The 27,390-nt window shown below is 34.7% G+C and overlaps 1 protein-coding gene across 1 annotated transcript in view; it reads right to left on the bottom strand.

Moving 5' to 3' along the window:
* Positions 1–557: 557 nt before the first annotated feature.
* Positions 558–27,390, bottom strand: part of LOC123666381 (transcriptional activator protein Pur-alpha) — a 30,413-nt gene continuing 3,580 nt past the window's right edge. Inside the window, exons 2-8 of the mRNA XM_045600476.1 lie at positions 19,890–19,937; positions 10,103–10,215; positions 4,151–4,315; positions 3,406–3,584; positions 2,022–2,127; positions 971–1,093; positions 558–632 (exon numbers count right to left, since the gene is read on the bottom strand). Coding sequence (XP_045456432.1) covers positions 558–632; positions 971–1,093; positions 2,022–2,127; positions 3,406–3,584; positions 4,151–4,315; positions 10,103–10,215; positions 19,890–19,937 — 809 coding nt within the window. The remainder of the gene's footprint in view (positions 633–970; positions 1,094–2,021; positions 2,128–3,405; positions 3,585–4,150; positions 4,316–10,102; positions 10,216–19,889; positions 19,938–27,390) is intronic.

Raw genomic sequence — 27,390 nt, 5'->3', positions numbered from 1 at the left:
ACAAACAGTATTCAATACACGCCTCACACTCAACGGCCTCCACCACCAGGATTTCCTCCTGCGTCGGGGTCAGGAAACCATTGGATTTCCGGACCCCGACGCAGTAGCACAAACGAGCACAAACGCCCCGACCACGACACTTTAGCCCTGACGTAGTCAAATACGTTGAAATGCTCTAAATGACCAAAGGGAAATCTTTGCTTATCAGTGCCGTAGTGAAGCCAATTATGGTCAAATTACACGTTTAACGCTCATGTTATGTGGCCAAGTCAACATTTTCTTTATTTTTATTATTTTTATTTATTTATTTAACAAACAAAAAATAAACAACAATATTGAAACAAAAACAATGTAACATTAATAAAAAGCATTCAACTCATTACTTGTCCATCAGATCATCATTCATCATCATCATTACAGCCTATCACAGTCCACTGCTGGACATAGGCCTCCATAAGTTTACGCCAAAAATAGCGTGAACTCATGTGTTTTGCCCATAGTCACCACGCTGGGCAGATATGCAGGGCTGGGGAGATGGGTCCATCAGATAGATTAGTTTAAATAAGATCAGATAAAGAAGGAAATCTTACCACATCCCGAGCGGGCTGTGCGGCGGGCGCTCCGATACCGCCCTGGAATGAAGACGCATTAAGATTAATTTATGTTAAAAATACAAGCTGTTTATGGTAGGGAGGCTCACTTGGTGGTGGTCGGGAGGGGGGCTCACTTGGTGGTGGTCGGGAGGTGGGCTCGCTTAGTGGTGGTCGGGAGGTGGGCACACTTAGTGGTGGTCGGGAGGTGGACCCACCTGATGGTGGTCAGGAGGGGGCTCACTTGGTTGTGGTCAGGAGGGGGGCTCACCTGGTGGAGGTCGGGAGAGGGGCTCACCTGGTGGAGGTCGGGAGGGGGGTTCACTTGGTGGTGGTCAGGAGCGGGGCTCACCTGGTGGAGGTCAGGGGGGGGGGCTCACCTGGTGGAGGTCGGGCTCGGCATGCGCGCGGTTCATCTTTTCGCAGTAGTCAGCGAGGATGTCCCGGAAGCGCGTCCAGCACTTCTCAGGCACCGTGATGGCCGTGCGGAAGTTGCTCTTTACCTGCGGGTGGCGGCTCCGTTACTAATGGCGACAGGTGTGATATTCTATCAAGCTATGAGGTTTGTGGGATTCTAGAACTGTGAGGCTGCCCTAATATGCAAAACATTATGTTTTCTATCACCTCAAAGTACGACCTTATCGTCACTTGATTTTGAAAAAGTTTCAAAAAATTCTGATAATTCTTCTTTGGGAATTTTTTTTGATCCCATATGAGTTATAATGGGGCTAAGTCAAATTGTTAACCATTATTCTAGATAAATCTAAAACACTGAACGAAAAATTAAAAAGCAAATAAATATAAAAACATTTAAAGAATTTAACTAATCCATATTAGATTTAGCAAAATAATAGTGCTTTCAAGCAGTATTGTGTTCCTGTGGTGAGTAAGGTGGCCAGAGCTCATGGAGGAGATATGGGGTAGGCTCAGTAATGAGCTTGCGATGCTTCTGGTTTTGCAGGCATATAGAAGCTACGGTAATCGCTCGCCATCAGGCAAGCCATACGCTTGTTTATCAACCTAGTTGTAATAAAAAAATATTCTTAGTAAAAATATTTTATAGAAATATATGAGTTCAAAACTTATCATATCATAGATTATAAAACATATGCATGATTTTTAATCTATTTCAAAAATAGAATTTTGATAAGAAAATTCTAGCGGGTGAAATGGCAATTTTGATTAAGTTTTGACTTTTTAAAACAAAAATATAAAAGAAAAAATTGGGTTACCACAAAAAAGGCAACTTAGTTTAATAACAAAAAATAACAACTACAAAACCGCTTTTGATCTCAGTTGGCAACCCTGACAAATTTCGAAATCAATTCAAAAAGCATGCGGGTAGAACTAAAATGGTAACGAGATGGAATCAAAAACCATGCAATAGTGAATGTTGTGGCGTATCACAATTACTTGCAACGATGGTACCACCTCGCTGACTTTCATGTAGATGCCGCGGTTGTTCTGCCCGATGTCGAAGTAGAAGTTTTTGTTGTCGACGCGCAGGTGCCGGCCCTCGGGCAGCTCGCCCTTGAATCTGAGCAAACAACCCTTTATACCATTACTTACGATTATTTATTGACAAACTTCCTCTCAGTTCATTGGGAGTCATCTTCTAAATTTATTAATGACGTCACCGGACTATTGGTCATCGTCCATTTGTTTTTTTTTTTTTGTTTTTTTTTGTTTAGTTGGAATGCTATCATGGAAGAAATTATATTAGGAGATGTAAATACTTTTGCAGTTATAATAATATGATTTTAGACAGCTAACTTTTAACTACCATTAATGAAACAAAAATACAAGAGAGAAATAGCAAAAACGTCCTTGTTGATAAATTTCTTAATCAATGAGCTATTATAACTATAATGCTTCTTTTATTGTGCAATAAGGGTGCTAATCAATATTACTAAAAATCCCTTACGATTGAAATTGGTTCTTTCGTGGCATTTATAAAAAAATGCTAGTAAATAAATATATAATCTATATAAAGAAATTCTTATAGAATCTCTTTAGTTTAATTATTTCTACTCTTACGACGATAGACAAATAATCTTATATCTATACCCACAAAAATGCAAATCTATTTTTTATTTAATCCCCCTGATATTTGGTATTAAAACATAATTATTATTCTATACTTATTAAATATAAATCAATCAATATATAAATGGATAGGAACATGGGAAATAGGGTTAATCAAATACAAAGGAGGCAAAATAAAAAATAGCTTCATTTTAATGTGGTGGGTAGTGTCGTGTCTGTGCGATGTTGTGGTGTTGGAAGAGGTGTTTGTTTACTGGAAATCGAGAAAAGATACAAAATAATAAGGATATACATAAGAGGATTCATAATAAGCCAAAACGTGACGAAAGACACAAAGAAATAGAAGGTTTATCTTGACTGGTGTAAAATTAAGGGAGCACAAAGTTGTCGTCCAAGGGAACAGTACCAAATCATAATAATTATAACCTAAGAGGCTGCGATGCTTCTGCAGTTGCAGGCGTCTATAAGCTACGGTAATCAATTACCATCAGGCGAGCCGTAAACTTATTTGCCGATCCAGTTTTATAAAAAAAAGTTAGAAACTTTTCAGTAGCCAAACCAATCATAACAATCGATGTGGTCTTGGTCCCCGGGACGACGAAGCGGTAGGATCGGTGGTGGGGCAGACTACTGTCACGTCCTATTGCACGCGACGTATCACGTGAGCAGCCGCACGGAGCCGCCGTCGGCGGTCGGGGAGGGGGGGGGGGGGACAGGGCGACACGACACCGAGCCAGTGTACAGTAATCACGTGATCGGCCGCACGGACCCGCCGTCGTCGGTGCCGAAGTCGTCGAGCAGGTCGGTGAGCGCGTCGCGGAACTCGATCATGCCCTGCGCCGGCAGCGCCACCTGCGAGCGCGGCCCGCCGCGCGTGATGGTCTGCGACACGCGCAGGAAGCGGCCGCGCGAGTTCTCCTTCAGGTCCAGGTAGTACCGCCGGTTGTCCTGCGGCAAGGACATCCATGCTCCCAATTCCATAGCTCAAACTAGTCTACTCACGAACCTTTTCCTCTCTAATATTTTAAATAATATGCATAAAATGTCCTATTCTTTCTAGTGGAACGCCTTTGCGTAACATTTGAAAAAATTTCATAAATCACACATTGAAATTAAACTCGTTTGGCACTACACTGTAAATTTATATATCAAATTAACTAACTTCATAAGGAGGAGGTTCTTAATTCAACTTTTTACCGGGTGTACCGATTTTAATGATTCTTTTTACATTTGAAAGCTGTTGCTTGTCATGTGGTCCCATTTATATTTGAACGCGATCTGACGAGTAGTTTTTGAGTGTTTATTACTCGTAGATAAAAATAAAGTTGTTTTTTGTGTTGCAGAAGAATCAGAGACAGTTATCCCAAGCAAGCTTTCAGAAAAATTGTGTAGTTTACTATTGATTGATTACAGTTGCAAAAACAAATTAATATAAGAAAATGAGAAAACTAAACAGCATAATAATTACGACATCCCAGACCCTACATTCTACACCAACAAACAGTACCACTTACCTTGAGCATCATCTCAGACTTGAGCTTGCCGTCGTCGGGCACGTTCTCCGGGTTGGGCGGGCCTAGCGACGAGTAGAAGTCGCTGAAACTCGACAGGTGGTCGCGGAACTCCGCTGCTGTGGACATCGCCAGGAATATCTGACTGCGACGCCCGTCTGCGCCGATCTGAATTGTAATCGCCATCCAGCTTTAATACTATTATTTTTCATCGGGATAGCACAGCAGAAAATATCCTGCTCAAAATCTTGGAGTGACCCCGCTGAAGAAGTACCTCACCCACAGTATTCAAGTACTTCTGTAAGTATTAAGTATGTAGTGTGCTATAAAGTAGTGCCGTGTCCCTTTGGCGAGTAGGGTGGACAGAGCCCCTAGGAAGGGTGAGATGTATGGTCGGCAACGCGCTTGAGATGCTTCTGGTGTTGCAGGTGTCTATAGACTACTGTGATCGTTTACCGTCAGGCAGACCGTATGCTTGTTTGCCAATCTAGTTATATATATAAAAAAAAAAAAAACTACTAATGTAGTCAGTAACCGTATCTCTCGTATCGTATAAAAGACAAAGGTTGTAACTTGGAACCTCATCAGCTGAGCTTTATCACGCGGATTGGCAGAATGTTCAAGAACATGCTTTTCTTCTTAAACAAAGAAACATTTCACTCTTTATCAACTATGAAATCCTGCACCGAGTAATAAGCTTTATCTATTATTTTTTTTTAAATAAAAACTTTAAAGTTATGTTTAGACAATTCCAAAATTGATTGTGGGATTTTATTATACATGCGAATACCATAACCCAGAAAGGAAACGCTTACTTTGCGCAGTCGGAAACTTGGAGTTACAATTTTGTTATTCCTTCTCGTGTTTACAATGCGATTGTTACTATTTATTTCAAAATAATAAATATTTCGGTGAATATACATATTATTTATTATAAATATACTGCGAAGCAATTGTTAATATGTCTGTCTAGCTTTTGGAAAACATCCCGTAGGGAGACTCGAGCTCCAAGATCGTAAATGCCGCGAATAGCCCTTTTTTGCAAGATAAATATAGTCTCAATATCTGCAGCATTACCCCATAGTAACAGCCCGTAAGACATAATACTATGGAAATAGATAAAATATATTAAGCGTGCAGTTGCAACGTCGGTCAGTTGTCGTACTTTTCTAACTAACTATTCAATGATGACAAATTGGAATTCCACCGAAGTTTTGAGTCCAAATGTATCCCTAAGAAAACTGTAGTATCATTGACAATAAGCCTCTCGGTATTTATTATAAAACAAACAGGGTTCAAATAGCTATTGAACTGATAATAGACGTCGCCAAGTACTTTATCTCTATATCTGTTGCATCAACGCACTTATCTCGTTATGTAAGACCAGTTAACAAACTCGATAAATGATTATGATGACATTTACAATGTTTATACAAATTATAAATCGTTTAGGTATACTTTCAAAATCGATTTGTAACTGCAGCCGTACTATTCGATGTTGTAAAAACAATTTTTAAAAAGTGTGAAAATATATTTTTTTTTTGATAAACATATGGAGAGATAAACAATTAACATTCACCACAACTATTGTCAAAGAAAACATTATAATATACAACCCGATGATGATGATGATGATGATGATGATTAACTGTTAATACAACCCGCAGTGGAGCAGCGTGATGGATAAAGCTCCAATCCTTCTCTTACATAGAGAAAGATGGCCATGCTCAGCAGTGTCATGTTACAGGCTGAATTTTGATCGTAATCGATGTGAAAATTATTAGTAGACAAACGTTTCACATTACCAAACTTTTTTATAGATTTTGGTTTTTTTGACGGTCATATTCGTCAATCTCAGAACATATTTATCTGCCTGAGCTCATAAACGCTCAAAAAACATTCTGATATTTACTGAGATATAATACATTTGTCGTTCATAATGCACATTAAGAAAGTATCTCAATATTCTACAACCGGTAGATCCTGACTGCGGAAGCTCGCAGTAATATTTCATCGACGTTCGAAACAAATAAAACAACGTCGTTACTCCAATATCCTGCAGTACCAGGAGACTGATGGTCTTCACACTTTGTGCATTTCTATATACAGGAAGCAGCAAAGATATACTAACAATACTATATATACAAGTTGAAAACTGCAGTTTTGTTCGCATAAATTACGATATCGTAAAAATTCATCCGCCAACCTCTCCTCATCTCTCCTCAACCTCTTATCCTTCTCCTACGTGGAGAAAGAAGCCTATGCCTAGCAGTGGGATATTACAGGCATAATTGTGATCGTTTGTCAAATACATACATTAAAAAAAATAGGTATCCTAATTAGTAATCCAGGTATATTAACTTTTACTTAGCATCGTAAATTATCTAGCAGATTTTGGACGAAAATAAATCATCCTTCACCCGACTTTATCGGATTTATGATATGATATAGCATTATTCTAACATCTATACAAATAAATAAAATTGGAGTCTGTTTGTAATATTAAAATAACCGCTTTTCACTAAATGCATTTAGTTGTATACAGGGTACATACACCAAAATATATTTTTTTACAATTTTCGTCTGTCTGCCTGTCTGTCTGTCCGTTTGTTCCGGCTAATCTCTGAAACGACCCGACCGATTTTGACGGGACTTTCACTGGTTTTTATTTTAGAAATTTATTGATTTTGTCTGCGAACTGAACATATTTTTTTTAATTCCAAGCGGACGACCTCGCGGGCTCAGCTAGTAATTTATAAAATTGAACCTAGTTTTACATTAATATTTCGAGTGTAATTAATAATCATCTATCAGATAAAAAAAAACCTTAGTGTTGAAAATTTACGACTGGACGAGCTTGTCCTATTTAATTACTTGAATTATGAGACCGGACATTATTCAAGTAATTAGCTTCACTCCTTTGTTTAGTTTAGCTTTGACAAAGACGAGCGAAACTTTTATTGTATTTTTTTTTAACAAACCAAGACGTTTTACCTAAATTGGATGAGAATGCAGTTACTGTTTTAAATAATGCATCGTATCATTCTCGAAAACTTGACAAAGCACCTACAACTTCATTTCGTAAACAAGACATTATTGAATGGCTACAGTCGAAAAATGTTGCTTTTGACGTATCAATATTAAAGTTGCAACTTTCGGATTCAGTTAAGCAAACCAAAGATCACTTTGAAAAATTTGTTGTACACGAGATGGCAATTTCACATATCGTCGCGTCATACGTTTGGCACCGTATCACTGTGAGCTCAACACAATTGAGCTTGTTTGAGCTCAAGTGAAGAGCTATATAGCAGCAAATGATAACTTATGAAATTGATGAAGTGCGAACTCTTTTGTTACAAGGAGTACCTAAAGCGGATAGTCAAAAATGGTCGCCATGTGTCAATCATGAGATAACCGAGATCGAAACAAAAATGTACGAAGTCGACAATTGTGCAGAAAATATGTTAGAGCAGTTTATTATTCACGCGTCTGCAGAAAGTTTATCAGAAGGAAGTGATAACGTTTTTAAGATTTTATGAAACTTCATATATAATAATTGTGTTTGTTCCCAAACGAAAAAAAACCGACTTCAATTACATCCACATGAAATATTATATATACGGTCGAACTGAGTAACCTCCTCCTTTTTTCGAAGTCGGTTTAAAAATCCATTTCCATACTTTGGCATTATTTAAACCAATTTTTTTTGTCGACTTATGTTGAATTGCTTGTCGATGTAATTGAAGTCGGTTTTATTCGTTTGCTTGCTAGCAAACACAATTATTTACAAAAGTATATCAATCAATTCAATAGTTTCGTGATGATGTCATTTTGATGTCAATAGTCAATTATTTTACGGCTCTGAACCCGTCTATTATATTACATCTACTAGTGCGTTCCCTTGACCCATTTTTATCGCAACAAGGTGCGTTACAATTCCAGACTAATAATTAGTATCACAAAATAAAAATTAATACTATATCCGGCTCTCTATTGCAAATCTTACATCTTCTACTCTGGGTTATCCTGTAATAATTGATGTTTAATGAATAGGTTTCAAAAAACTAATTTTTTACAGACAACAGATAGTCTACGCGACAGATGTACTTTTTCATCTAATACCTATATTACACCTATATTCTTTTACCTGCAAGGAAGCAGTTTTAAATTTGTCTATTTACATGTATCAATTTAACTGCTGATGATGATGAGAAAGATGTTGTAAATGTTCCCAACATTTTTCATATAATGATTAAATTTTAAAAATACCAGTGAAGGGAGTATTAGAAAAAAATAATAATAACAGTTTATGTGCAAATTATATTAGATAACATTATTTAGACACGACACGTAAAAACGCAAAGGGATACTTAATCATTTTATAAATACATATGACCTACAAATAACAATAACCAGGAGATAAGACTCAAACACGAAATTCGAATAAATTCAAATAGCGTCATAGGAGATAATTTTAGTACAGTGACCGCATTCCCGTTCGATAGTGTTAAAAGCGACAAGTCTTTAGTTATGATGATGTTCTAAAAAGTTAAAACAGAATCAGAAATATTCCGACTGTTAAAACTAATTTTATTTTCCAAAACACTTCCAAAATTAGCACTTGTACCTAATCGAGTCGAATAGACTGTGTAACAATAGCCAAAATCGTATAATTAAAACCGTTTTAAGAATTTGAGATTATTGAGAAATGACCATAATGCTATACAGAAATGGGCAGTGAAATATGTAGAAGTGGTTTAAATTTCCGCAATTTGAAATTTATTACCTTGACCTCCCGCCCAATTAAAGTAATCAACTTGTTCGTGAATATAGGAAATCGCTAGCTCATCTCGTTCGACATACAAATGCTAGTTAATTTGTGGCACCATAAGAGTTACTATGATTGACCGTAACTCCAGCTAAATAATCGTTATAAACTTCTGTTTATTCTGACAGTTTTGACTTGGGCCTGCCCTGAATTTGGATGGGCTTAACTTTTAACATGGGAGCTGATACACTAGACCTTTTTTCTTGTTCGTGGAGTGAGTTCGCAAATGTTACTCTGTATACAACATGTTGTAAGTAAGGAATTGAATGATTTTGTTTTTATTGATGTTACGTTGTTTTTTGTTTTAGCATTATTGTTCATGTGAAGCTAATTCGTATTTTTATATGGTGGATTTTGTGCATTATTATTTCTATTTTTACCTTTTTTATGTCTAATCACTTGGGTTCTGCCTGCAATGGTAGATGTAAGGAAGAAATAAATAAATAACTGCAAATATCAGGAAATCTCTTCAGTATTAATTTCCGTAAAATCAAATTTCACCGGTCTTTACAGCGGTAATTGGACATATCCACACATTTGTTTGTGTGTGGGTTAGATTTATTATTGCAAATTTCATATGCGTGATTGGTACTCCTAAATTATCTGAACGTCTTTAATTATCATAATTAAATATTTTAAAATTATATTACCAATATAAGGATATTTGACCGGTTTTCGCTATGACAGGATCTATCCTCTCGCGTCAGATTAATTAATGCCAGCGGTAATAACCGGCCGCCTGACGATGAGATTAAGGCGATGCCATTTGTAGTAAACGAGTTTATTAGTGGTCCCATTTTCCATTGGATATTGCCCATCGATGATGATATGTGAAGATAAAACGTAGGATCAATGAGTGGTACGAACTAATCCTTCTCTGTTCGTAAGGTTATTAAAACAGGCAGTTTTGTATTCAATCCAGTGTATATAAAATAGACCTTTAAATTTTTAAATTTAAATTAATTAAAGGTATGAAGAATATGATATTTTTAAATATGTTTTGGTTGTCTCGAAAAAAATAGCTAAGTAGCTGAACTCCACTTATTGTACTGCACAATTTGTTACTACTATTAAACTATAAATAAAAACTTCATATCAATAATTACTATAAGCAAGTATTGACTCACCTCTGCAACTTTGATAAACCGCCCTCTGCGGTTCTGTTTCACGTCGAGGTAAAATCTTTTTGACTGTATCTGCAACATTTTCGTCGCCAACTCCTGCTCCTGTGGCTGTTGACCTGAATGTTAAGAACAATACTGCTATTAACTCTACGGCTAACCTATATACGGTTAATTTAAGGTCTTTATATAATATAATGAGAAATCTAACGCCCAGGCCAATCAATTTCAATGACTATTCTACTGTTTTTCAAGTACATTCAATACAATTTTAACTAATATTTAAAAACAATTGTAAGATTTTTCTCTATACTAATATTATAAAGCTAAAGACTGGTTGTTTGTTTGTTTGATCGCGCAGATCTTAAGAACCCCTGGTCCGATTTGAAAAATTCTTTCAGCGTTAGTAGCCCATTTACCGAGGAAGGCTATGCGCTATTTTTTCCAAATGAACGCGTGCGAGACCGCGGTGAACAGCTAGTATGTAATAAATGATAGTCGTAGGTGGGAGCTAACGTGAATATTTTAGATACATTTAATAAAACACTTTTTTCGGATTTTATCGCGGTTTATTATTAAATTTTGATTCCCGACGTTTCGGATACTTTACAGCAACCATGGTCACGGGAGTACTGAGGTGTCAGACGTCCCAACGTTACAAAGTTATTCGAAACTACCCGACATACATCAATATTTATTTAGTCCTATCTACGCAGAATGAGCTAATTTTAGATACAAATACATATTCTAAATCTGAGTGTTGTTCTTCCGAAGAATCTGTTCTTGATTGACGGAAACGGTTCGGAATGATTGGATGGCTTATTTTAAGTAAAATTAATTTAGTGTAAAAATTGTTTAGGTTTCAATAAGCAAGATTTAATACGCAACATGATTCAGAACATCGGCATTTCAAACCCTTATCATCGAACTTAAAGGTAATTTGTAGTTAAGTTGCTTACTATCAATAGATTAATAATAACTTGTAATGTTGATGCCAAAGTTGTAAGACCTAATAATTACAAAGATTTTTTCCTATAAAGGTATGTAGATATATTTTTCCTTTTTTAAAAGGGTCTTTAAATCCGCTGTGGCATTATAAATTAGCCTTTTAATAATAACACGATTTTAATGTGTATGGCTTCAGTACTGTAGCCTACTGTGCGTAGCTGTGCCTAAATTCTTTCATCGTTGCAAAACATTTGTATTAGAATCACACTCGGTACGTACGCGTTCAAGGAGCCAAACCTTTTTACTTCAAACGAATAAAAAAATTTTTAGCCGCGAATCCTGAAAACGCGAAATCGGTAACCGTGAATAAGGAGCTTTTACTATAAATATTTGTCGCCGGAGCTGAGAATTATCAATTACATCTACGATCTTTCGTTTTGGGTACGTCTTTTCCTATACTGTATCGTAAATACAATGTTAATTAATGAAATGTTTATAAGTATTACGCTTCAGCCCGTAATATCCCACTACTGGGCATAGGCCTCTTTCCCTATGTAGGAGAATGATCAGAGCTTAATCCACCACGTTGCTCCAATGCGGATTGGCAGATATATACCCTACTATGAGTTAAGATCGCTGTCAGGTGTACATGATAACAACCGGGACCGACGGCTTAACGTGCTCTCCGAGGCACGGTGGGGACCCACAAGGACTGCACAAACATCCAGACCACGGCAAACACCTGTATGGCCAATACAAATGTTTGTCATGTGCCGCGACGAGACGCCGCGTTGGCGCAACGGTTACAGCCATGGATTGTACCTGTTGCGCTGGCGGATGCGGGTTCGATCCCGCACATGACAATGTTTATACATTTAGTAAGTATTCATGGAGCAAAAATTTTGAACCTTCATTCACAAATACTTATTTACTTTGAAGTGACCGCAACGGTACCACCGACCGACCGGTGATACTATATCGACCGAGTACAAGAAACTTTTTCTTTACTTGTAATCATTCTTCTAAAATATATTTTAAACAATGCAATACAAACCCGTTTTAAAATAAACTAACTTTAGCGCATTTTATAATACTAAATATAAAAACTTATAAAATTATTATATACATATACGAGTATATGATAATAAAACATATTTTAATAATATAGGCTAAAAAATTTAGAGTAGAAAAACTGTCGAACAGATTTAATTATACAAGCGTACCTTTTATAAAAATGATCCATTATCTTTACGAAGAAAATGTTTAGGTCTAAAATTATTTTCACTTCCTCTACTTAGGTAATGCTCGTCTCTGTTCTTAACAAAGTGATTTCTTTTTTTATAAAGATCCACAATAATTTAAATATATTGTGACATGGCCGAGATAATACCGACCTGAAGAGAATTTCTAACTGCAAGGTTGTAAAAGAGCTGTTTACTTAAAGTATATACATTTAAACGCGATTGGTTCAGACTGTAATGGTTCATTTAAATTTTTACTATAAATTATAAATTGTATCAAATTTTCTATGTGATTCAGAAAACATTATTTCGACCACTGCTCATGGCAAGTGTTTCTATAACTAAGCACAAAAAACATACCATTTGTATGTATTTTTTTTTTATAATAATATAAATATGTATATCAGTAGGAGCACACGACCGTGAGGGTAGTTAAGTAAAATATTAGTGTGTCCAACTATTATAAACTAATTTCTACGAACGCCTAACTCTTACAAACAAATTAAACATTAAATAATTTTTAATATAAAACACTTTATTTGTTAAGTTCTGACAAACCGATGTGTATATTATAATGTCCTACAATATATATAAATTATCAATGTTTATTCAGCGAATCCGAGTGTTCTAAAGAAACACGTGTATGGAAAATAGTGCAAAACAAAAAAATATATATTTATTAAAATTCAAAATAAATCACTTAATTAAAATTCTATTTACGAAACAAAAATATTCAAAAACTAAACATTGTGAAAAACTCGAAGGCCTCATTTATAATTTTAAATTTGACAATCATGCACCGACACGCAATACCTGCTACGATATTCGGAATTTTGCGGTTATTTTTATATAAATAAATAAATATATAAATGCTTCACACTCAACGGCCCCCAGTAGGATTTTCTCCTGTCGGGGTCCGGAAACAGATACAATACACAAACACAACGCCCAGACCACGACTAATATCTATATGGTCGATACAGATGTTTGTCGTAAGAGGGAACGCGACCGCCAGTGCAACAGCCAGTGCTATTACCGCTGCGCTAACTGCGCGAGTTTTATAAATGACGTTTAGCTATAATAGCCTCATGACCACCATTCTGGTGGTGTGGTAGTCTATGAGACATTAATTGTAATTTAAGCGGAAATAATTAATACAGACGGGTCAGCGGATATATTTCCCAGAGGAGCAGCGTGGTGGATTTAGATCAGGAGAAATAGAAAGAAGCCTATGCCAAGCAATGAAATGTTACAGGCTAGACCAATCAATTAATCAATACAGATAGGTGTACACATGCTACGGACATAAAATTAAGCCACATGTGCTATGTACTGTGTATATAATGGTTTTATGCCTGTCGTTTATATCCATATATAACATCATGTTGGGTATGTCTTGTAATATTTAGTCGGTATTGGCTGACAACGTGCCAAGCTTTATCGAAGGTTCCCTAGGGCTCTTTAACAAAATGTGACGTTGACAGCCGCCTTAATAGTCAATCAAAAGTATTTAGTTTGCAAATACTCTTAAGAGTAAAATGACATTGTCCAAATAATCAACTATATAATATTGGCGTTAATCTTTACCACAAATTTAATACGTAACAAGTTTATTCAAAATCAAAAACAGCTTTATTCAAATAGGTTCCAAGAGCATCTTCGAATCGTCATTTTACAAATTAAAACTTTAAATATAAATTATTATATTTGTAGAAGTAAAGCTACCACCGATTCGGAATGTAGATTCTGCAGAGAAGAATCGGCGAGAAACTTCACAGTTACTCTTTTGAAAAATAATTTCTTAAATGTAATCGATACCCTGCCATATTACAAAAATAATGTAAGTGTAGCGTATACACGCAGTCATTTATGACTAATTTTGAGAAATATTTTTAAAATATATATTTTACATTTATACACGTATATGGTACTATCTTGATTATTTATGTATGGATATTTGTATATGTGTATGCGTATGAATTATTGACTATATCATACACTATTTTATTCATCCTTAAGAATATTGTACACTTCCTATCCGTCACTACTATATCGTGTCCTGTGCCCAAAGGTTATCTGGAAGAAATCGCTCTTCAGCGATAAGATCGCCTTTGTACATCTTTTTTTTTAGTCACTACTGTTTGTTTATATTTTGATGTACAATAAAGAATATATTATTATTATTAAAATCGCAAAATACTTTATTCAAGTAGGCTAAAAAAAATTTTGAACCGTCAAATAAACTTTAATATTCATTTTAATTAATTAACTATAGGAAAAGTGAAACTACCTTCCCAATATTCGGAGTGAAATTTCTACAAAGAATTGGCAAGAACCACTATTGCTTAAAAAAAAACCTCAATATTATCTTGACTTCACAGATAAAACTGCGAAGTTGTGACAAATTTATTGTTATAACCCTGTTTAAACTGGAAAGCCTTTGTTTTTAATGTTAGAAGCAATTTAAATAATTTTAATACTTTTGAAGTTCCTATTTATGTATTTGCAAATAATGGCGCCTTACTCGTTATGTTAATATTTAAGTGTTTCAACGTTCAAATTATATCTAATAAATCTGTTTAATGATTCATAATTACCTATATTTATCTAGCAGATATAAAGCGTGTTGTTTTAAAGAAGACGATGTTCGAGGTCTTCCATTTTTAATTTTGAAATTTTGTTTTCTTAAATATAACGAAACAGCCATATACTTATAGAAGCGATGCAAACAAACCTCACCCCGACCAGACGAATATCAACATTCGACGCTGCTCGCAACAACTAGGTCGAGATCGGTACAATTGGTTGTGATCTAATGTAACGTCGAGGCGCTTCCCCAGGACTACTCCAAATTTTGAGAATAACATTTTCCGCTGTGACCTACGCAATTAATATCATATAATAGAAACGAGACAACAGGCTGTTTATTTTATATACTACTATTAGCTGAATCGGCAAACGCTGTCTTTCTCTAAACGCTATTTAAAAATAGGGGTTGGTGGTAGAAGTGTGAAAATTTAGGGTTGTATGCATTTTTCAACGCCAAATCATAATAAAATAAAAAATAAATAATTTATCTAATTAAAAAAAAATTGGGGTGGACTACCCTTAACATGTAGGGGGATGAAAAATGGATGTTTTTCGATTCTCAGATCTACCCGATATGCACACAAAATTTCATGAGAGTCGGTCAAGCCGTTTCGGAGGAGTTTAACTACAAACACCGCGACACGAGAATTTTATAATTTAATATTATGTGCAACTTGTTCACGTAGAAATTTGGATGTGGTAGTCTTATTCAATACACGGTGCATGTATTCTGATCGTTATGCTATCAAATAGGATTTTTTTTTCTGAGATACAAAATATCCTATTGTAGTATGTACTCAGTACTGTATACAACGTAATATCTACATATTTTATCTATTATTGTGTGTGTGTGTGTCTTATCTTTGTCAATCATTATCCAAATCCTATCCATTTAACCATTTTTTCTTGATTATATGTAACTGCTTTTGCATATATGTAATTATGAATATAACAGGTAATAAATTTTATGTACTAAATTATAATCATTAGTCAATCATCCGAGTCAGACGGTGGTGTTGCAACTAGAGTGCTGTAATTAGAAATCGCGATTGATTACACAGCATTACAATGCACTATGGACACGCTCCGATGCGCCCTTAGCCTGCAGACTTAGCAATGATTTTAGGACATTAATTAAGAGCTAAAATGTCCACTGAATACCCGTAGATCTTAATCGCAATATTGCAGGTTTAAATATAGTACCACTGAATTTACAAGCACCTAAATCTATACATGTATATTACCGATACTGAAACTAGTTTTTTTTTTCATTTTTGTCTTTTTTGTATATTTTGAGGAATTGAAATAAAACTTGGCAATACCAAGTTGGCTTGATTTGAGTCTACACTACAAGCTAGCATGTTAAATACATTTTATATTATTACTAGCTGACCCCGCAAACGTTGTTTTGCCATATATGTTATTAACCCCCTTAATCCCACCTCCCTATAACTAAGAGGGATGAAAAGTAGATGTTGTTCGATTCTCAGACCTACCCAATATGCACACAAAATTTCATGAGAATCGGTCAAGCCGTTTTTTGGAGGAGTTTAACTACAAACACCGCGGCACGAGAATTTTATATATTAGAATATTAAATATATAATTTATGTTAAACACATTTAATTACAAAATTCGTTAAGCCTACGTTGATTTGAGGGGCCAAAAATCAAACTGTAACAAACAAAGCTGCGGGTGTAGTTAGTTGTTTTATAGTCACGCTCAGTTTTCAGCATTTAAGGTCATGCTGTGATGTTGTATAGCAACTTTTTGACCCACTAATCCTCCTTGATCTGGGATTATACTACATGCACCCCTAATCTATACCCATATGCCATGTGTATTTTTTGTGTCAAGTAAATTGAATTTTTCAAAATATTATCTTTAAATACAGGTATAATCTGATTAAATTTTTGAAAACTAAGAATCGTAATAATAATTTCTAGACAGGCATCAAGGTTAGGTACAGCCTACAGGCTGTTTATTGGTTTTTTTTTCTGTTGGTTTAGAAATCGCGCGAAAAATAAATACACGTGATATCCCCCCTACTTGTGATTCCGTGATGTTTCTTCCGAGCCCTCTCAAACCTTACGTGACATGGACGACCCCTAACCGCTTGCCATCAAGCATACCGTATGCTTATCAGCTTTGCCACTTTAATGATATAAAAAATAAACTTATGCAGGTACACTTCCATTATAGAAAAAAAATGTTACCAAAGACTGGGAATATTTAAGGTAGACAGTACAGCACATCTACTAAAGCATTCTCTTTGCTTTTTAATGATAATTTATTCATTCAAACTTTGAATAAATTATCCCGCTCGGTTAGCAGACGTATATCAATTATATTAATATTAATTAGCTTCTGTATATTTACTTTTTTTTATTTTATTTTTAATTTTAAATCAGGTACATTACATTTCTACAAGATATTAAGTAATGATGCTTAGTAAGAAAAGCTACTATCTGTCAATCTAAAAAACCCTCATGGGTTTTACAGACACAACAGATCTAACTGAGGGAGGCACAGCAGGAATTTCCTGCTCAAAATATGGAGCAGCCCGACTGGGGTAGTACCTCGACCTTACAGAAGATCACAGCAAAATAATACTGTTTTCAAGCAGTATTGTATTCCTGTTGGTGAGTAAGGTGACCAGAGCTCCTGGGGGGGATTGGGGATTGGGTCGGCAACAAGCTTGCGATGCTTCTGGTGTTGCAGGTGTCTATAAGCTACGGTAATCGCTTACCATCAGGTGAGCCGTACGCTTGTTTGCCGACCTAGTGACATAAAAAAAAACAACAGAGCTTCACCCCTCAATTCCCATCTTCCCAGAAAAACAATATTTGAGAATATCATGTATAAAAATGAAGGTCATATCGACCACCACTCTAGCGTAACGGAATGGATAGAAGCCATATGTGCCAACCAAAAAGCATCGTGGTGAATGAAGCTCAAACCCTTCTTTTGTAGATAAAAGAGGCCTTTATAGTTGGACATTTCCGGGCTAATTAAATCGACGTGAAATTTATTTTAATTGATTCCTTCAACAAATGATAGAAACGTGTAATTTTATTCAACAGAATGTCATGAATGTGAGCCGACGCAAAATTATCGTACAAATAAATATATTGAATAACAGAACTATCAAAATAACCATTAGTAAGTCAACGACCTGTCGTAGTGACACGTGAAATCGGCCCCCAGTTTGCACCAAGACCGATGGCAAACGCGTGTCTACATTTCCAACAGGTTTTGACTAGCCCGTGGGCTCAGTTTGTAGTAGCATATATGTGGATATGTGGGACATATGTGTAGATATTTGTGTTTATACAAATATTTATTTTTGGTCTGGTATAGTCCTTGTGGGTCTCCACGCCGTGCATTGGACAGTACGTTAAGCTGTCGATCCCGGTTGTTATTATACACACCTGATAGCGATCGTTACTAATCTCTTATATAGTAGGAAATATGTCCGCCAACCCGCATTTTGATTCTTCTCCTACATGGGGAAAGAGGCCTATGCCCAAAAGTAGTTTATATATTTTTTTAGATTTTTTTCTTCTATAAAAAAAAGTAGGAGAGATTTGTTTTATTCCCAAATTACAGCCAAAATATCAAATACCAAGGTTAATGGTTTGCAACAGTACCAAAATAACTCGAACTATTTCGCTCACATATATAACGGCAAAGGCTCGAAGGAGATATCACTGTAACTCTATATTCATTAAGTCAAAGTTAAATGAAACACTATAAAATCGCTAGCTAAAAGCGTAAATATTTCATCTACAATTTTTTTATCTAATTAAGGAAATACGGTCAAAATACATATTTAAATCATTATCATTCAGTGTATATTTCGTCAATGGACTATTTAGCACAATTTAATTAATAAAATCAATCTCGCTTATCAGCTATATACTATTTCCGGTATCGTTATTTCATTTGGACAGATTTTATTCAATTAGGGTTTGCCATTTCCTGTTCGAATTAAAATATATAATTATAAATTGCTACAAGCTTTTTACCTGTAATTTATTTTAAATTATCGTAACCTCATTCACCTGTTCCATAATGACTACATTTTAAAAAGTTATTTCGGTGAAAATTACGTAGAATCTAGTCAATAAGCTTTGGGTTTTTTATAATTCTATATATGAACTGTTCAACTTGTTTTACGACTATGGAAGTTCAAATTTAAAGATAAGGCAGAAGCCCTAATAAGCTCGTTACATCACTTTCCATAATAAGGTTAGCAGAGCAGCGTGCTTGTCAGTAAGTTTTACACACATCAGCCTTTCGCAGTCCACTGCTGAACATAAGCCTCCACAAGTTCGCGCCAAAAATAGCGCAAACTCATGTGTTTTGCCCATAGTCACCACGCTGGGCAGGCGGGTTGGTGACCGCTTCTGCCCATCTTCAGCCTGTGTATTTCAAAGCCAGCAGTTGGATGGTTATCCAGCTATCGGTCGATTTTTTAAGTTCCAAGGTAGTAGTGGAACTGTGTTATCCCTCAGTCGCCTCTTACGACACCCACGGGCAAAGAGGGGGTGACTATATTCTTTACTGCCGTAGCCACAAAGCAGTAAGTCTTATGTTGTTTTGAATGTAATAATTCTTAACGCTTTAGCCTGTAATTTCCCACTACTGGGCATAGGCCTCTTTCCCCATGTAGGAGAAGGATCAGAGCTTAATCCACCACGCTGCTCCAATGCGGGTTGGCGGATAATAATTCTTAGTCTGTTTTCAATAAGATCTTCTTACAACAAAACATTACCTACAGAGAAATTTGAATTCGTGTCGTATATGTTTAAGTTTTTGCAAAGAGCGTCGGTAACAATATTGGAGTCCTATCGCGTATTCTACTGCAACTCTCCGCTATATATTATTCAAGCGAGATCATTATTTTTGGAAAATAAAATAACTAGTGTAGTGTGTAAGGATATAGCAAATCACGAAGGTAGTGTATTGTTAGCGTAATAATTTAATATTTGCTTATAGCCAATGTTACTTACCGGAGTCAAAATTATTCCCACCCGCGTCCATGCCTTGACCATGATATTCTGTAAAAAAGAGGCAAGTAATAAGTAAATCATATCGATACCATGACATAGGAAATAAATAAAACAATAATCTTAATTTTAAAGCAACTTTAATAAAAATATTTGATTTACAAATACAAATAAAAGTTTATCTAACAACATTAGGATTACAAATCTTCAATATCCATATTTGTACACTTGAAATGGTACCAAAGAAGTACAAACTATTTTGCCAATATCACGTGGAATGAACAATATTAATAAACAACTAATAATGCGTCAATTGAACAGAAATTCCGTTTTGAATCATCTCGAACTCTGATAGACGATTCCCGCAACAGCCGTTCAATTAGCCAGCTTGTTATACAGACTTGGTTACTCGAAATAGACAAGGATGTTATTGATTAAATTTCGAAAAAAAAAATGTTCCAACTTTTTCACACTTAAGAAGGGAATCTTCACCTTTACCTCGTTTTTCTAGATCGGCATACATTCATACAATGAATGAAATGAATCGTTAAAAACAATTTTGTATTATCAAGTTTGGAAAAGACAGCATTTAGAAATTACATAGTTAAATTTTCTATGGCCTTTTTAAATTTACTTTACAAGTAGTTACCACCAAATGGAGTGATGGGTACGTATAAAGTAGATTAATAAAACTTAGTATACCTACAAATTAACATGAATTTCATGCAATTTTCGTAACGCTCACACGCAACACGATGCACTTGATTGCGACCCGCGATCCGCGTGTGCAGCCTGCCTTGCTCAGCTTATATTATAATCAAGCACGCGAGGCTATTTGTTTCTTTTGTTAGACAGACTGGACAGAATACATAATAATAACAATAAAATACTAGACTTATTACCATTTGAACAACTGCTGACACAATATCTTCGAATTAAAGCAAATGAATTCAAAGTTGCTTCATCTTCATATATTGTAATTGTCTTTGATATTTTTAATATATAATATCCTATCTGTTATATAATTGTCTATATTCACAGAGGCTAATTCGAAGTGGAGCGATAGGTGGGGTTGGTGTGTGACCGTACACGGACGGCTGATTCGACTCGAATTGCACGTGACAAGGCCGCGATACATAAAGCGGCTTAGATACAACTCGGTTCGTATCGTCACTCAAATGGCTCGACCCGACTGCTTTACTGATCAAGGGTGACCAAATTTATCCATGTACCGAATTAAGATTCGACAGAACTCAATATAGTTAACTATTTAGGGTGTTTTAGAATTTTGGTTCCTATCAAATATACCAATATAAAATAATGATAACTTTAAGCGTGTATCTCATAAACCAAATACTATTTTAAAAAGACCTTTTTTTGATGTTTTCTGTCAGTATCTATGCGATCTAATACGTCTACAAGGCAAAAATATTTAAGTGATTAAACGCCGCCCGCGCCGATTCAAATCGACGTAATCTATCATCAAGGCAGCAGTGGAACCATATCGGGACAACAGGGTCGCAAGCGAGCAGTAGAATATTAATAATGATTCGTTAATCCAATAACAATGTTACGCAAAATGATTCCAAGTAGTTCAAAATATCGGTTGCGGTTTTCGATCGGTTCTAAGATTTCAAATGTTTCTTCTGATAGGGTTCTTGCACAATGTCCTGCAGGTATCATATTCTTGTGCCGTTAATTCCTTGTTATCCCAGTTTTAGAAGCTGCTTGTTTTATCCACGTTTTTTACTAATGATAAGGTCAGTGTCCGCCGTCCCGTTCTATATATTTTTATGATAAATTTCGACAAGTACGCCCAATCTTTTGATGTGCGTCACCCTCACCTAAATCCTAAAATGTGTCTATTAAAAGAATTACAGTTCTAGGTCAGCGTCGTAAAGCAAGGCATGTTATAAGAACACTTATAGTAAATGTGTTACTATCTCTTCCAAGAATGTACTTTTGAGGCCAAACCAATTATTATTATAATCATACTGCTTAAGTTTTGCCATTTCTTCGGTATAAAAACTTTAAAGGCAATAAATAAAAGAAATTGGTTTAATTTTAGACCATTGCCGTCTACATCGAACGCCTTCATATTTACCTAGCTTACCCGGCGAACTTTGTATCGCCTAACAGTCGATTCTTTAATTTTATATTGTTTTTTTTTTAGAATTTTTCTCTCCGTAAGAACCATCCTCGTACTTCAAGGAATATTTTAAAAAAAGAATTAGCGAAATCGGTCCAACCGTTCTCGAGTTTTGCGCTTAGCAACACATTCAGCGACTCATTTTTATATTATAGATAGATATGCTGAATATAAAACAAAAACTAAAAGAAATTTGAATAAAATTACTCAATTCATTTGAATATCTTCACCCGTTTACACTTTGCATCAGACATAAAACATAAAAATAATTTAATTCCTAAAACCGGTTTTTATCAATCCATACTAGAGAAAATGTAAGGTATTTTGTACAAGCAAAACAAAGATAAAAGTTTCTCAAAGTTATACTTTGCTCATAATACGAACGTAACGAGCTTATGAAAGAAAAGTAAGAAATAAATCAAAAAGATCGTCAAATGAAACTTCGTCTATAATATAAGACAACGACCATTACATCTTTAAATCAACGCGACTTGAGCCATAGGCAGGACAAATATTTAAAAGCGTACAACAGTTTGCCTAACATAAATTACTATAATAACGAACGTAATAACCAAAAACATTGTCTAATATTTGTAAGCGCGTAGAATGGTAAATAAATCCAATAAGGTGGATCGAGAGTCAGATAGCGTCGTTATATAAGTGGTTCAAGGCGGGTCATTGGCAGCAGACATAATTTTGCCACAGACACAAGCCAGACGGGCAAAAAAGTGAAACCATAATTTTTTCTTGAGAAATCACCACCTCAGCGCGCTCGTTCGAGAAGGGACCGTTTCCATTCAGCGGATATATTGACGATCTTCTCTGATTGATTACCCAGAGCGTAAATAAAATTGTCATTTTAGTCGCCTTTGATACACTAAAATTTTAAATATTCTCATTTCAATTCTTGCGTAATTATCATGTCTTTTAATGCTTGCAGTAAAGATAACATAAATAATTTAAATGTATTAAACAACCACACACAGACAGTAGTTGTAGTTTAAAATAAAAGTGTATATTTTGATAAATAATTTAGTAATCCACTCAGTAATTTAACATATTTTGCACTACGCAAAGCTCAAGGTAACAACGGGCAGTGGTAATGTAAAAGGCCTCTTATAGAATGACAGCCATGTTAATACACCATGACGCAACATCTAGGTGGAAACCAAGTTCGCACTTCGTGAACAGTTCCGTTTCGCAATACTGAACCTTAAAGTTTAAAATTAAATGACGATAGATATGCGACTAATGGAATCAAATATTTATTTAAACTCTCGCTTAAAAAATATAAAAATGAAATTGCAATCCGTTATGATTGTTTTCACTAGCAAAATGTGAGTGGCTTGGAATGTGAATGTTGCTATCATTAAGTACTTCTCATGAGGAAAATTTTTACAGATTGTAAAAATTTAGTAAGAACGATTAGATGGACGTCGTCTAACTGTACAACATTTTATTTTACCCATTATTGCTTACCTTTAGATACAAATATCAATAGAATAGTCGAATACATACTATTCCCGATACAAATTTCAAGATTAAAAGATATGTAATAATATGATAGTCGAATAGTTTTTATAATATATCCTAATGTAATTAAGATTCAATTAGAGCAATGAAATCACAATGGCAACTGCTAAAATATCGTATTCATGCTCTAGCCGATTTACTAAAACATCGCTAATTAAATATTAGCATGAAATGGCTAGAAATTTTTATATACCTACATTAGTTTCAAGTTTTCTGATCAAATTTTTCCTCTGCTACCTTCGTAATGTTATAAACATCGTGTTCAACCAGTCGGCTAATTGACATTTAGGTGTTACGTTGAACGGCGTTTGACAAGCAGTCCGATTAAAAGGCTATTTCGACTTCTTTGCTACGACAACACATCTTATTCAAACGTATCTATTCAGAGAAGAACAAATAACTTAAAGGAGAATTATAAAAAAATTATCCAAACGTTTTTAACGTGTAAGTCTTGTCCGGTGTTGTATCGGTTACTCCGCAGGGTAAATCGTGATAAAAACAATAATCATCTGCAAAATAAGATTTGCTACAGAGTTTAAAAGCTTAAGGATGCAAAAGTCATCCATTTATCTGACAATCATCGAACATTTTTGCATTTATCGCGGAAAACCCATATATTGTTTAGTTTTTGTTTTCCGTATTTGTTTCGTGTGTTAGAGCACAGCTAACGTTTACTAACATATTTATATGTTTAATTTGTAAGTATTATTTTAAAATGTTCCATTTAAATTTAAAAGAGAATATTATGACGGATTTTAAAACGACGGCTACACAAAATCCATGTTCCCACGATGTTCTTTGTTAGAACTAGACGTATTATATAACAATATAAATATTACTGCTACTACTGAATAATAATTAAATGAAATTGATTACAATACTGGTAAAAAGCCGACTATATTAAAAATTCATTATCATCTATCTACTATACAAATAAATAAAATTGGAGTGTCTGTTTGTAATATTAAAATAACTGCTTTTTACCAAATTCATATATATATACGGATTTATACTCGATACATATACTAAAATAACATGTTTTACAATTTTTGTCTGTCTGTTTGTTCCGGCTAATCTCTGAAACGGCTGGACCAATTTTGAAAGGACTGTCACTGGCTGACGTAGTAAGGTAGGTTAGGTACCTTAGGCTACTTTTATTTTAAAAACATATTTATTTTATTACTCTGTGAACTGAACTATAATTTTTTTGTTAAATTCCACGTTCTCATAAACCGAGAAGTGCTCTTGATGGAGGGCTCACTCATCATGCCAACTATCGCACCAACAATCTGCTTATATAGGACTGATTGCAGATGAAAACATAAGAAAATAAAAAATCCACGTGGACGAAGTCGAGGGCACAGCTAGTTCATGAATATTTATGGCTGAATGATGTCAAACCAAAGAAAAAGTTTTTATTTTTTTATGACACTAGGTCGGCAAACAAGCGTACGGCTCCCCTGATGGTAAGCGATTACCGTAGCTTATAGACACCTGCAACACCAGAAGCATCGCAAGCGCGTTACCGATCCAATCCCCAATCCCCCCAGGAGCTCTGGTCACCTTACTCATCAACAGGAACACAGTACTGCTTGAAAACAGTATTATTTTACTGTGATCTTCTGTAAGGTCGAGGTACTACCCCAGTCGGGCTGCTCCATATTTTGAGCAGGAAATTCCTGCTGTGCTCATTCTAAGACAAAAGAACAACTTAATATTTAAGATAAACCAAAAACAGAAACTATTTCAAGTCAAAATATTACTGAAGTATACTCTTTAAACACAAATCAAGCAGTTTAGAGTGCAGTGGAGCAGCGTGGTGGATTAAGATCTGATCCTTCTCCTACATGGGGAAAGAGGCCTATGCCCAGTAGTGGGATATTACAGGCTGAAGCGTAAGCGCAGGCAGTTTAGAATCAATCTTATACAAATGATAGTAATAGATAGAAATTAATAAGTAGATGTCTTAATTTTAAGAATCATTAAAGAAAAATATAATAAAAATCTTTATAAAATTGAATACATAAATTACGGTCATCGAAAACGAAGAGGCGCAACTACTAACAGTAACGTAATAATTCTCTTTCTTATTTCTTTATAATGTACTGAAGAGTATTGATTAGAAGCTACGCTTAACTTCGACTGATGCAACATAAACTTTGACAAGTTCCAGTCAATGGCCGCCAGTTGCGTCAACAAAGGTTGGCCAGATTATGGTGCAATTTTTTATATCAAATATGTATACAAGAACGTGCCAGTTAGTAACTGCTTAAATTCATCATTCTTAAGTTGAACGTCCACATTCGTCTTTCATTTATTGCAAATTTACAATATTTTTTTTGTATTACTAATAAACCCATTTTTTAGTTTTTCCTTTGAGTTCCTATACCAAAAATATACTAATTAAACTGTTAAAGATATATTGCAAAAAAGATGTATTTCAAACACTTAAAATGTTTACATAAAGTAATATTATAGGTAGCCCAAACAGAGATGAAAATTAAATGAGAAGTAATAAACAATTTATAATTTTTTTCAGCACTCTTAGCTCAATATTATTGATATTTTTTGGCAAAGCAAACTAACCAAACCCTATTTGATTGTCAAATGTTCAATTATGCATTATCCTGTATGATAATTGCTACCCTTTTCTTGTATGCTATTACCAAAAGATTGAGGGTTTGTGTGAACTTATCTTGCCGTATACTGTTCTGATTTTACTCTTTTAAAATTGGTTACTTTTTAATAAAGGTTGACAGTGTTTTTTAATGTTATTAAATAGTTATAATTAATTACATATGTTAAATTTATTAAACAATCACTCATAAGAAAATTTTAAGGAATTACAGTAAATTATAAATTACTTTCTATTTAATTTCATTTCATAGAAAAAAAAAATTATATAATTCTAATTGCCAGCACTTTGCTGTGATATTTTATAGTGTTATTCCGGAATTAGTGATGCACTGGTATTAAAAAACTAGAATTTTCAATAGTGCAAAAATAGCATTAATTAATTCAATAATGTCACATAGAATAGAGCAGACACAAAGCAAAAAAATGTTACTATCACTTAAACATTACTGGTATAAGTTACTGGTACAAGGCTTTGTTTAATATATGTTTTCTTTTTTTTAAATAACAATTCTATTTTGTAATAACTTTCAAATATATTAGTCAATCAGTTCAGCCTATTGCAGTCCACTGCTGGACATAGGCCTCCCCAAGTTTGTACCAGACATCCTGGTTTTCCGCAATCCTCATCCAACCAATACCGGCAATCTTATGTAGATCGTCGGTCCAGCGGTAAAATATATCAATCGAAATATATTCACAGAAAGATTTTTCAATAAAAATATGTATTTAGTCTATGGTTTGCCCATAAATACATCTCTGGCTTAATATCGAAGATAACAGCCGCTTCTCTCTAGAACAGAGAAAAATTTGTTTTATTCTGACCATTCTTACTTGCAAAAATCATATGAATTTTACATCAAAATTTTATCTACGCATATACAGACAGATAAAATGTACAAGCAATAAACTAAACTATAATAAAAATATGCACCAGCTTTAAAAAACGTAAATAATAATTTTAAGTGTAATTATATTTTTTGTCCTAATTTACTTAATTAATACTGATTTAAAGCTTTGTGATCTAATGTTTATAAAAAGCTTGTTACATAAATATGGCTATTTAAGATTCTATCTACAACCTAGTGAACGTTCATTTATCTTTATTAATGAATACAGAATGTTTCTACTTCTTTTATTATATTTATAAGTATACAAATGTAAAATTCATTGGTACTCAAGGAATTT

Source organism: Melitaea cinxia, chromosome 26 (assembly GCF_905220565.1).
Source record: "Melitaea cinxia chromosome 26, ilMelCinx1.1, whole genome shotgun sequence".
In the NCBI taxonomy this organism is placed as follows: domain Eukaryota; kingdom Metazoa; phylum Arthropoda; class Insecta; order Lepidoptera; family Nymphalidae; genus Melitaea; species Melitaea cinxia.
Note: the sequence above shows the minus strand (reverse complement) of the source record. Positions and strands in the feature narration are given on the sequence as shown.